Genomic DNA, 13,769 nt, shown 5'->3' on the forward strand with positions numbered 1-13,769 from the left:
CAGCCAGTCTGGCATTTATGAGCTATGCTAAAAAAGGTGACAATATACAAATGTCACATTTCTTTCCCAATCCTAAACCAGTCAGTTGTTTCATGTTTGGCTCTTGACTGTTGCTTCTTAACCCACATATGGGTTCTTCAAGAGACTCTCATCTCTTTGAGGATTTGCCACCTTTTGTTGTGATCCACATAGTCAAAGATTTTAGTGTAGTCAATGAAGCAAAAGGTTTTGTTTTTGCTTCAACTTTCTTGCTTTCCCATAATCCAGGAAGTGTTAATTTGATCTCTAGTTCCTCTGCCTCTTTGAAAACCACCCTTCACTTCTAAGAATTCTTGGTTCAAATATTGTGGAAGCCTAGCTTGCAAAATCTTAAGCATAACTTCTTGATATGTGAAATGAGGGCAATTGTTTGGAATTTTGACATTGCCCTTCTTTAGAACTGGTTATGTAAACGGATCTTTCCCAATCCAGTGATCAGTACAGATTTTTCCCCATTTGCTGGCAAGTTGAGCACAACAACTTTAACAGCATCAACCTGAGAATTTTAAATATTTCAGCTGGAATTCTATCACTTTTGGTCTTATTATATAAAATAGGCTTAAAAAATGTTTTGTCTTTTAAGTTTCCTAGCTAGTTTTATACCATTGTTACAGGATTATGTCATACTTTTATTTATCTTCTGTAATTTGCTCTTCTATCTTCTGTAGATGGCTTTTGAAAAACTAGATTTATAAATTTCCTGTGTAACCACATTCTCTTTTAACAGCTGCCCCCTTTTCCTTATCAGAATTATTTTACTAACATTGATGTGAGATAGTGTTGTTGAGACAGGCTATCAATTCCCTTCTTCTGGCCTCTACTCTTTATGAACATCTATATTCTTTTCCTTTTCTAGCTCATTCTCTCTGGGGATAGTTTTCTCTCAAAGATAAATTCCTTATCTCAGTACCTCAGGCAAAACATGGTTTCTCTAGCAGTCAAGAGAAAAATAGGAAAATAAGTAGTAAAATACCCAGGCTTTTTTTGCATGTCCCATCTAGCTCACACCTCCTTCCACCATCACACACCCCCCCCCCCCCGCCCAAAATGCTCATTCCCAGAATAGCCAAGTTCATTTTTTCCTTGCTTTGGGAAGTTATGAAATATGATTAATTTTGCTTTGTTTGGTCTGAGCTCCCAGCTTGGATTTTCTCTGGCAAATTCTATACTACACTTATGAAATCTATTTCTTTTTCTCCTTCCAAACAATGCTGTTTCTCCCCATTCCCAGTGTTTCACCACCCCTCCTTTTTGGAGTCCATACTCTGAGTAATGAAACACATAGATCAGCAATGCATTGGTTAACCATAAAAAATGATTTTAAAACAAAAGTCCTACAGAAAGAAAACTTTCTTTATAAAATCAGAGAATGGGGAGCAAGTAAACCTCTACCCTTAGAAGAAACATTGGGGAAAGAAAAAGAGAAATAAGAACTTTATTCTTAGCTGTCTTTTAAGAGAAAAGTTATTTGTTCTATTTGACTATGGAATAGTCAAGTTTATCTAGTCCATTATCTTGATATCCCAGCCTTCTTTCAGGGCTCCCTATCTCTGGAATGGTCTTGTCTCACCTCCCAAAAAGGCAAGTAAATCACAATGTACCAGGAATAGTGACATTATCTGCTCATAGGCACTTGCTTTCTGGCCAGCTCATTCAAAAAGTTGCTTCTACCCTTTTTTTCTAACTCTTAAGGTTGGAGGATGATTTTTCAGTCAAAAACAGATATAATCAGTCCGAGGCAGAACTGCTTAAGGGCATAGGAAGGGAATGTTGGGAGATTCCATTTTGCCCAGAAGACATCTATATCCATCATGTCTCCTTGGAAAAATTTCCTTTAGTTTCTTGTCCTCCATGGGATATTCCCCTTATATAACATATATCCATGCCAACCAAAATATATTTACACTAAACGCTGTGAAATCTATTCTCCCCAAATCTAGAAAATATGTAAAATAATGCCCCACTTTTTTTTTCTCTTTTTCAATTATACATTTTTATTATAGGGGTAGCTCAGAGCCTGAAAAAGTTTGAGTCAAGTCATAAAGAAACCAGCACGATTCAGGGCAAGAACAATGCTCCCCCACCAAGTGTATCCACCCAGAGCTTTTTTTTCTTCATCCTGATCCCATTCATTTTCTTAGAAGACCAAATAAATTTTGTAGTAGAGAAAACTGAGGATAATGGGTAAATGTTGGTATTCAGACAGCCTTTGGTGGCTTATTGGAAGCCTCTAAAGTGATGCTGAATGAGTGCAATTAGACACCCTAATCTAGAATCAGATAAAGGGTATAGTCATAGATATAAGGTCTCCATGAACAGAAACTTTGGCACTGTTTATTTGGCAGGCTGTTTTATATTCCAAAGAGCTTGATGTCTGGGGGGGGAAAAAAACCAACTCCTTTCAGAGAATTAACAGCTATTATAGTCAAGTTCTGAAAACTGATAAATTATTCCTAGGGGGAAGAAATGCTACTAAGTATCTTTCCCCCTTAATTCTGTGTCTGAGGACCCAGTCTTTCAAAAAAAAAAAAAGGCTGCAATTTAAACCCCTGGTTTTATGCCAAGACAGACAGGAAAACCTGCTCATTCTTTTACAGAGAAAAGGCTGCATCTTAACCAAGGGTTTCAACTGAAACTAGAAGGGAGGAATAACATCCATCTAATGCCCAAGAAAACCACATCTGGAAGCACTGCTGGACCAAAAAAGCACAAATCCAACAGAAATCTGGAGAGTCTGTTAGGGAGTAACACAAGGCAGAGACTGCACCCCACACAAGACCAGGGAGGGAAGGGTCTGAAGAAGCATAATGATGACATCCTCAGAAGATGTCAGCACTCCTATCATATTGTATGGTTGTTGTCCCTCTTATCCTGTATACACACTGATCATGTTTTCCACAGGTGTACCCCTCCACACATGACCCTTCACCTATGTCTCTATTGTTATATTTATGAGTTAAGCCCCAAGTTTATGGTAGGATTACATTTATCACTTTTGCTAGTTCATCAAGTAAATTAATGGAAAAAGCATTTATTAAGTGCTTACTATATGCCAGGCATTATGCCACATGTTTGAAATAGTAATATTAAAAAGACAGTCCCTGCCTAAAGGAGCTCACATTCCAATTGAGCCATACAACCTCTCGACCCTAGTTCAGAAAGTTATTGGGAGGGAAGAGATTAATACACCCCTTCTAAGAATATTGATGAAGTTTTACTTTGGTCTGATATCATGGTTCTGCAAAAAGAATAGAGCTGGGGAGAGTGAAAGAGAGATAGTAAGAAGTGAGAAAGTACCTATCAAAAAGATGGCCAGGGTATAAAATGTGCACATTGCCTAAAATAGGAAAGATACTCATCAATTAGGACAGCAGAGTCCCAGGCTAGGAATTCTGGGGTAGAACTTTAAAGCATGGTTGTCTGGTCTGGTTGGCAAATGAAGCAACTCAGAAAGCAAGTGCTTCAATTAATTGCACCCTCTGGATGAAACTAGTAAAATGAACCCATTATTGGGGACTCTAAGTTATAGTGCAGACTTATAGAAGGCCTTGAATCTGGCTTAACTAGATGATGTACAATTTTGGGTTAACACTGAATGTTCTACTGGCTCTGCCTCCAAGTTGAAGAAGTTCCAGCAGGTGCTGTATTACACCTAGATGAAAAGTGTGAGTAAAGGAAATTCTGCCCCAGCTATAAATTCCTCCTTGTTGGTGAGGTTCAGAACCAGAAGAGAAATTCTCCTAATTAACCTCCCCACATTTTGAAGGATGAAATTATCATTAAGGCAAATAAAAAAAATTACTCTGCTTTTTGGCAGATTTTTTACTGACATCAATATAAAGTCCCCTCATCACTATTATCATCTTTCCCATCAGACATGTGAAATTGTTTTTTGAGCTCATCTATTTCTGTTTGGGAGATCTGTAGTACACTCCAGTGTTACATTTTCTTCTCCTTCCTTCACATGTTCATCATCATACTTCCTACCTCACTCAACCCCCTTTCTGGATTCCCTCGCCCACTTTATCCAATATTTTTTCCCTTCTGACTCTGGAACTATCCAATCCTTTCATGTACCTCAATACACAAAATCGCATGAATCTCCATGCCGTTAAATTTGTCTCTTCAAATCCAGTTCACTATGCCTCTTGGCCATATTTTGTGTGTGGGTTTATGAATGGCTTCTTTCTTGGATTTTGTCTCCTGTGAATTTGTAGATTTCTACTATTCTTTCTACACTTTAACAACTCTCTGCACCATCTGGCTTAGTAGTAGTTACAGGTAGGCCATCTTCCCCATACCCCTTCCTTCTCTATAGATCTGCAAGACTACGAGAAAATCTATTCTTTATCAGAACTTGTAAGGGGCGCTGCATTCGTGGCTGGCAGCCCGTCATTCCTATCAGCGGAGCCTTAATTCAGAAATCCATTCTGAATCCACCACCTTAAACACCTCCCGTTGAAGGTTTGCGACTTTACCCAGCTAAAAGCTATTCGAGGCTCACAACAGCCGCAGGAGTAGACGCTACAGAGATTACTCCCATTTTACAGATAAGGAAACAGGTTCAGGGGTGCTTAGAGACTTCTTCCATGGATGCGTGGCCTGTAAAGGTTGCCTATGGGATTCTCATAGCTTGAGGTGTGGCAAATCTACTCATTTCAATGGACGGCAATTTTGATAGGAAACAGCGATAATGTGCTTAACAAGCAAAGAGAGAGTTAACGTGGAGATGACCGTCACTTTCCTATTTCTTTCCACTCCCTCCATAAGTTAGAATGAATGAACATGGAGCATATACATATATATAAATATATATTATATATATGTGTGTGTGTGTGTGTGTGTGTGCGTGCTCCCGGACGGTCGCATCACCTCACACTCCATCTGTCCCAAACAAAGCTCGGCATCCCCGCCTCGGCTGTGGCTAGGGGGCCTCGGCCTGGCTCCTGCTGCCCTCACCCACACCCAGGTTAGGGGGTTCTCCCTCCACCCGTCTCTTCCCGCTCCCCCCCCCCCCCCCCCCGTCTTCATCTCCGGTGTGAAGCTTCTTGCCCTTAAGCTTCCGAATCCGCGGCGAGCCTTCCGGCGGGGTGGCGCGGCCGCCAAGGCCAGGGACCCCGCACAAGAGCGCCCGGGAGTCCTTATGGCACGTAGGTGGGGCACGAGGGCGAGTGCCGCGCTGCCGCGGGGCACCTTGGGAACTGTAGTCTTCCGGCGGCGGTTTGGGAGACGCGCTCTGCGCTCCCGGAGGCTCGCAGTCCCACAAACAAACGTAGTCGGGAGCCCCGCCCCGCGGACCTGGGGACGCCGCAGCGAGGGGCGGCCCGAGCGCCAGGGCTCCCTCCGGTGTCCCGCCCAGCCGGCCCCGGGGCTGCGGCGGCCCGAGAGGCCCGGAGCCGGAGGGCGGCGAGGCGCGGGCGCGGGGGGAGCCGGCCGAGGTCACGGGAGGTCGCGGGCGCCGCCGCCCCAGCGGCCGTTTAACGGTCGTGAGGAAGGAGCGGCGCGGCCCCTCGAGGTACGGAGCGGGACGGGCGGGGCGCGCGGGGCGCGCGGGGCCCGGCCTCGGCCCGGGACGGGCCCCGTGCCTACGGGGGGTGGCGGCGAGGGATGGCCCGACCTCGGGCCGCGGCTCCGCGGGGGCTGGGCCGCGGCTTCGCCGGTGAGATGGGGCAGCCCCGGGGGCGGGTCTCGGGGGAGACGGAGAGGAGCGGCCGGGCCGAGCGGGGGCAGGCGGGGCCGCGAGGGGCCGCTGCCCGGGGCTCTGGCGCCCCAACCCCCGCGACTGTAAGCCGCCCGCGGCCGCAGCCCGGCCTTGTCCGGCTGCGTCTGTGTGGGAGGGTGTTATGTAACCGGAACTGTGTCTTCTGTGTGTGTGTGTGTGTGTGCGCGTGTATATATGTATATATGTGTGTATGCACATATATATGTAACCGGAACTATGTCTTCTGTGTGTGTGTGTGTATATATGTATATGTGTGTGTATACACATATATATGTAACCGGAACTGTGTCTTCTGTGTGTGTGTGTATATATGTATATGTGTGTGTATACACATATATATGTAACCGGAACTATGTCTTCTGCGTGTGTGCGTGTATATATGTGTGTGTGCGTGTACATGTGTGTATATGTGTGTATATGTGCGTATATATATAACCGGAACTGTATCTTCTCTGTGTGTGTGCATGTATATATGTGTGTATATGTATGCGTGTATATATACACGTATATATGTAACCAGAACTGTGTCTTCTCTGTGTGTGTGCGTGTATGTGTGTATAGGTGTGTGTATGTATATGAGTGTATGTATATATGTGTATATACATATATGTAACCGGAACTGTGTCTTGTCTGTGTGTATGCATGTATATGTGTGTGTGCATGTGTGTGTGTGTGTGTGTGTGTGTGTGTGTGTGTGTGTATATATATATATATCCGGAACTGTATCTTCTCTGTGTGTGTGCATGTATATGTGTGTATATGTATGTGTGTGTGTGTATATATCCAGAACCGTGTCTTGTCTGTGTGCATGTATATGTGTGTGTGCATATGTGTGTATATATATGTGTGTATATATGCATATATATAACCAGAACTGTGTCTTGTCTATGTATGTGTGCATGTATACATGTGTGTGCATGTATGTGTGTATATATGTATGTATATAACCAGAACTGTATCGTGTGTGTGTGTGTGTGTGTGTGTGTGTGTGTGTGTGTAATAGATAGATGGATACATAGCTAGATATCTGGAACTGTATTTTGTCTGTGTGTGTATACATATATATAATATATATAATACATATATAACCACAACTGTATCTTGTCTGTGTGTATGTATGTATATGTGTGTGTATGTGTTGTGTGTGTATGTGTGTGTATAAAACTGGAACTGTATTTTGTTTTGTGTGTATATACATATATATATATACATAATACACATATATGTGTGTGTGTGTATAACTGGAACTGTATTTTGTCTTTGTGTGTGTGTGTGTGTATACATATATATATAACTAGAACTGTATTTTGTTTGTGTGTGTGTGTGTGTGTGTGTAAAACTGGAACTGTATTTTGTCTTTGTGTGTATATGTACATATATATTAAATGTTCCCAGGCACTCAAGAAAAGAAAAATAATGGAAATCATATATTCATGAAGTCCCTTCACTTTGGTACAAAACAAAAATCAGTGAAAAGAATTTATCATATTTAGTATAAAAGAATTTATATGCTGTTTCTCTCTGTGTTTATGTAAAGTTAAATCAGATAAAACTATCAGAAGCCTGGAATCAACAATTAAGCCCTAAAAAAGGGAAAAGGGAAAGTTATTAGTACTTGCTGTGAATTAAGATTTTTGTGGCTTGACTAATAGAGTAAGATCTTGAATTTATATAGCAAGGTGACCTTGAAGTCTTTCTGAGAACCAGGGAGGAGTTTCACAAGGCATAATCCCCTAATCAAACAATTGACTATAAGAATCAGGTGTGTTATTTTTCAGGAAATACAGATCTTCCCAAATTAGTGTTCACCTATTAATCATTTAATGTCTGATTTTTTATTATTTCTAGACTTTGAATTCTTGAGAAGAAAACAATGGCATCTATATTACTTTCTCTTTAATTGGGTGCGAGTTGATAGATTTGCTGCAGTATTCCTAAAAAGGATGGCAACTCCTTATGTCCCTGTGCCTATTCCTGTAGGAAATTCTTCTTCGAATTTTACTACAAACAGAAGCCAAAGAAGTTCTTCTTTTGGAAGTATTTCAACAAGTTCAAACTCTTCCAAAGGCCAACCAGAAGACTCCAATGTGGGTAGTTACAAAAAGACAACAATGCCAGATCAAATGGACAGCAACTCATCTAACTGTAGCAGTCCCCTTATTAGGACTAAATTTACAGGTATAGAATCTTCCATTGAATATTCTGCTAGGCCAGTAGAAAATGAAGAACAAAGTACAGAATCTGTGAACTGGGAAGAAAGACCCTCTACACCTACTATACTGGGTTATGAAGTGATGGAAGAAAGGGCTAAATTTACTGTAAGTATTGAGAATACTTGAGAAAACATATATTGGGGCACCAAAATCTCAAAAATAGTTTCATTAAACTATACCATTTTATTTCTTAGAAAGTTTATGTATAGGTATGGATTCAAGATGATAATTATTCCCTTGCTTTAAATGAATTACAAAATGATGCTATAATCAGTCTGTGCTTTTTGGAAATTAAATATTTATTGAATTTTCCAAAAGTGTAGTGTATATTCTTCTAAATGGAACTGATATTGTTAATTTTCTTTTGTTTGTTCTTGGTATAATTGAATACATTAAATCCATAATTTTACTAGTGTGGGTATTGTGTTGATTTGCACAAATCACACCATCTTCTTGCTTTATCATAATACATCTTTCCAAAAAGACTCAACATATTAGAAGCTTTCTTCTGGTTTAGTAATATTTCATGACTACCAGGAATGCACTCAAACTGTCAATCTGTTATCCCTCACTTTCACTATGGAATCAGCTACTTCTCTCTGGTCATATATATGAGAATAATTTTGATAACCCTACTAAATCTGATCAGTATCTGGTCAGCTAATTGTCGTTTAGTGTGTTTTAGTGGTTATACTAGTGGATGAAGTAAAATAGGATCAAGTTTGAGTGAGTTCTGATAGTAATGCTGTTATGATAAGAGTTATAATTAATAAACTATATTTATTTTGATGATAATATCCACGTATGGATGATTATAATTGTTATATTTATACTATAGAATTATTGTTTGTTATTTAGGCCTATTTTAACCAATGTTGGGATCCTACATGCAGGTCAGAAATGACATTGCTGCAATGTCTAGTTGCCATTCATGATTTTTTCTTGCCATTGGTCTTAATCCTCTCTTGCTATGAAAAAGACCCTGAAGTCTGAAGAACATTAGCTTAAATCAGTATTCAGACACTTATTAGCTGAGTGACCCTGGGAAAGTCACTTGACCCACTTTGCCTCAGTTCTTCATCTGTAAAAAAACTAGAAAAGGAAATGTGCTTGTTGAAGTGTTTAAAGTTTATTTTAATATTAGATAATATAAAGTCAGGTCATAAAGAGTTGGACACAGTTGAAAATGATTGACTATACACATTTCCAAAAAACTCTGTACTTGTTATCTAGAGACTTTCTATTTCCATCTCTTTAATTAATGTGGCCAAATAGTTTAGTTATTTTCCATTGTATAATGAAATCTCCCTCTGCCTCTCTGAGATGTTATAAAATAAAGTAGAGAGCATGCTTAAAGAGGAAGGCAGGGAGGAGAGAACTATAAAAGTTCTTCAGGCATTACAGAAGAAACTTACCTTTCATACACTTGAGTTGTACCACCAAAAATGTAGAGTAACAGGGCAGGGTATCCGGAATCAGGGCAGAGGAACCTTCTGTTTGATGAGACCTATCACATATGATTGTTGTGAAAACCAAATAAGATAATAAAGATAATACTTAGAGAAAAGTATAATTTAAATTTAAGATTATATTTTGTACTTCATTGACTGATCAATTTCTGTACTTCCTCTGGTGAAAAAAGTCTTATAAACTCTTCCTTTCCTATAAATCTTCTATCCAGTGTCTTGGAGACTTTTCTTCTGAGTAAATAATTAAGTTCCCTTAGTAGTATACCAACTGATTTGATCATTTGGAAAAGGATATCATATTTTGTTTATTAACAAATTAATGTTCATAGTCTTAAAAAGTTATTTTATCACTTTTAGTACCACTTAGCTGTCATCACTATAGGTTGAAGAGGGATACTTAGAACCTAGGATCCTTTCTATGCTACCAGATGTCATTTCTAATTAGGACTTATTATTAAACTTATATTTATATAAAAATGAAATAGCTCTGTAAACTAGAGGTAAAATGAAATGAAAGGATGAGATAAGGAATTGGAAATCATAAAATAATATCCCAATATTTTTACTTGTGAAGATTCTGACAAAGAAAGTATTTGAAGCTTTTGGTTTCATTTTTTCCCCTTTCTGTCCTCCAGGATGAGGTTCACTCCCATATTTCAGTTTTTGCTTTTGACTCTCCTTTGTGCCAATAGATTGGACATCTATCCTAGATCTCACCTTACTGGCGTCATCTCACTTAGTTTTTTTTATCTGAACTTTTAATATGAAGTTTGGTTTTTTAATATTTTGCTAACTGCATTTCAAAATAATTGATTTCCTTTGTAGTAATTTGTATTTTATTGAATGCACTTTAAAACATTCTGAAAGAGGTTCATGTTTTCCCACGCTGTCAAAGGTGAATAAAAGATTAAGAACTCTTGATCTGACTCTTTTGGCCCTTTCCCTTAAGCCTCTACCCATCCTTGACCTGAATCCAGGCTTTTCAGGAAAAAAAAGAGAGAATAAGTACTACAGTAAAGTGGGGTTAGATATGAGAGTAAGTCATTGAACAGGCCATTGTTGAGGAAGAGAAAAAAGCAGTGGAGGAAAAAAAATAGAAAACTTTTGATAACTTATTACTACAGATAACTAATAAAAAGCTATGGTAACTGATTTAAAATTTTGAATTAGCTTCAAGTAACATAAATAACATTTACTTGGTAAGGATTAAAAGACTTTTTTGCTACTCCAAATCCCATTATACTCATCCTACATTAGAAGATGTGAAAGAAATGGAAATATAAATCACTACAAGCCTTCTTTTGAGAAATGCTTTCAATTAGGATTTTAATTCTTTAGCAAATATATTTTACTGTAAAAATAACCCCAGGAATTGAAAAGTTGAAAATACCTGGTTCCTGTCCCCAAGAACCTCATAGTTTGACAGGGCAATCATCACCCAATGTAGTATGATAGAACCATAGACTCATAGTTTGGAGACACCTGGATTCCAAACCCACCTCTGGCACTGTAACCATTTGTAAATCACCTAGATTCTGGTTATTTCATTTGCTTGTTGAAATGTTTAAAATTTGTTTTAATATTAAATAATATAAAGGAGATCTGGAACTAGAAAATTCTACCTCATTATCTGGCTCCCATTTTAATTAAGTTCAGTGTTAGAAATTCAAAGGAATTTATACCAAATAATTTGGTGTAAGTTGCTTACACAGATGGGTGAACTGCTGTAGTGTTCTCAGTTTTCTGCCTCTGGTAGAGAATTTCTTCCTTCTGGTAGAGAATTGAATAGCCCTGAAGAAAGACTTCCATGACAAAATGTGGGAATAGTCAGTGTTTGGAAGGATTAATTGGTAAGACAGACATGCTAATAGTTGATAAAGTTGTGATTTAGCACAGGTGTTCTGGAAAGCAATTTGAAATTATACAAAGTGACATAACTATCTTTACTAGTGCTGTCAAATTCAAGTAGAAATGGTGGCCACGGGGCAGCTAAGTGGCATAGTGGATAAAGCACCGGCCCTGGAGTCAGGAGTACCTGGGTTCAAATCTGGTCTCAGACACTTAATAATTCCCTAGCTGTGTGGCCTTGGGCAAGCCACTTAACCCCGTTTGCCTTGCAAAAAAAAAATGGTGGCCACTAGTCTTTACATAATAGAATCCCTGCAGGTCGCACATTGACTTAGTTTTTGAATGTCATTCTATGTTTTATTGTATTTTTGTTTAAGTATTTTTCAATTATATTTTAATCTACTTAGACAGTTCTTAGGAGAGTTGCTGGTCCTTTGATCCAGAGATTCCACTTACGGGGCATATGGCACAAGGAAACAATTGAAAAAAGAAATTCTCCATATTAAACTAAAATATGTATAACATTTTTGTGGTAGCAAAGAAATGATAATAAAATAGATCCAATTAGAAACAGCTAAGTAAAATATGATGAAAATCAAAGCATAAAAAACTTCATGAACTGATTCAAAGTAATCAGATCCAAGAATATAATATATTCAAAACAATACGCTTTACATTTATATTGATGGAGATAATGTAAACAGAAAGACAACCATAATAATCAAAATGAATATTGAAAAATTATAAAGAACAAATATGACCCCAAAGAAGAAACAAAATTATGAAAGCACCTTCCTCTGTTTACAGAGGTGGAATGTCCATAGGTGTTGGACATTGCTTATGTTGGCAATATTTTTGATGTATTGATTAGTTTGGCTCATTTTTTCCTCCAATTTCTCTTTTCTTTAAAAAAATTATTAGAGGGGAGGATATGGGGGAAATCTAGATGTTATAAAAATTGAATGTAACAGTACAAATTTGTCTTTTAAAAGGAAAAAAGGGAACTCTTATGATGGAAGGGAAGATGCAAAGGGCTACCATTTGTATAGTTGTAATTTGTATCATTGTAAGATGACTGTAAATAAAGAATTCTCTGACAATAGATTTAGAGGACAAAATTTTCCTTTTATTCAAATAACATAATATTTTTAAACTTACTTTTTTGTTTAAAAGTTTTAAATAATAGTTTCTGAAATTGTAAATTTGATTTTTATTTTGTTGATGAAATATTTTGCAATTTGATTACTGAGTGACATAGATTTCTCCTTTGTAGGTTAAAAATATTAATTTCTTAAGTATACTTCCATTGTTTCTAAGGCTCCAGGTTTATTTTAAATATTGAAATGTTATTTGAAAACATAGGTGGTTGGAAAGTTTTGAAATTATATTGTTTCTTTCATAGCTGCTCCAAGCATCACTAGTTTTGGGGTTTTTTTAAATCATTAATTTAAATAATGCTGACCTACAATACTAGAGTTTGCTGTTATTAGCAACCTGGGGCTAAAGTGAGCTTAAATTTTCCCTTTTTTATTTTTTGCCCCTTTATTAGCTTATAGACAACACTTGAAGCAGTTAATGACTGACATAGAAATAATGCATCCATAGTGTCATACAATTTTAGAAATAGACTGTTTCCTCCAGGACTTTACTATAGATAACAAAACTAGAAAATTTTCCCAAAACTAAATAGTTTTAGACCTGAAACCAGTACTCACTTTTCCTCCTGTGTTGTACACCAAATTTTCTATTAATTTTAACAACTAAACCTTAGATTTAACATTTTATACTTTTGAAATATATGCTTTCATTAAATTTGTACTTGGAAATTTCATATCTGTGTACTATTTCACATGCAGGTATATAAAGTACTAATAAGAAGAAGCCCAGAAGAAAGCTGGGTAGTTTTCAGAAGATATACAGATTTCTCTAGGCTGAATGACAAAGTAAGTAAATTAAACTGGTGAATCACCTGAAACTTAGTTGTAACTTACTGTGACTTGTCTTAGAGTTGCATCTTTAGTTTACTTTTACATTTCTTTTTTAATGCTAATGAGCAAATTCAAGTGAGTCCTTTGCTATGGAAAATAAATGTTGGCTGCCTCAAATTTTGCAGAAGCTTCTTTTTGTCTTTATAATAAAATATATAGTATTTTTTTTAATGGGTTTGCAAGGCAAATGGAGTTAAGTGGCTTGCCCAAGGCCACACAGCTAGGTAATTATTAAGTGTCTGAGATCGGATTTGAACTCAGTTACTCCTGACTCTAAGGCCGGTGCTCTATCCACTGCACCACCTAGCCACCCCAATATAGTATTTTAACTTCTCATTATGTTTCCACTGGTTGCAGTTTAGCACCACTTCATTTTCACTAAATTTTGACAGTAGAGGCATACTAGAATTGTCTAAAATAAGCAATATAAGACCTGTTTGAATAACAGTTGGCTTTTTACTTACAGTCAAAAAAAGAGTATGAGTCTAAA

At 37.9% G+C, this 13,769-nt stretch overlaps 1 protein-coding gene across 7 annotated transcripts in view; it reads left to right on the forward strand.

Annotated features, from left to right (window-relative positions):
- The first annotated feature begins 5,350 nt into the window (after positions 1–5,350).
- The window catches only part of SNX16 (sorting nexin 16), a 67,049-nt gene continuing 58,630 nt past the window's right edge, over positions 5,351–13,769 (forward strand). For 3 of the 7 annotated variants that reach the window (XR_012472136.1, XM_074204757.1, XM_074204756.1), the window contains exons 1-3: positions 5,600–5,698; positions 7,610–8,079; positions 13,148–13,234. Coding sequence is in view for 6 of the 7 variants with exons in the window: in XM_074204757.1 (XP_074060858.1) it covers positions 5,647–5,698; positions 7,610–8,079; positions 13,148–13,234 (609 nt within the window). In the remaining variant the exon portion in view is untranslated. Of the gene's footprint in view, positions 5,555–5,597; positions 5,699–7,609; positions 8,080–13,147; positions 13,235–13,769 lie in introns of those variants that run through there. The other 4 variants (XM_074204753.1, XM_074204754.1, XM_074204755.1 and 1 more) reach the window with 3 other exon arrangements.

The sequence above is a fragment of the Macrotis lagotis genome, chromosome X (assembly GCF_037893015.1).
Source record: "Macrotis lagotis isolate mMagLag1 chromosome X, bilby.v1.9.chrom.fasta, whole genome shotgun sequence".
NCBI lineage: Eukaryota > Metazoa > Chordata > Mammalia > Peramelemorphia > Peramelidae > Macrotis > Macrotis lagotis.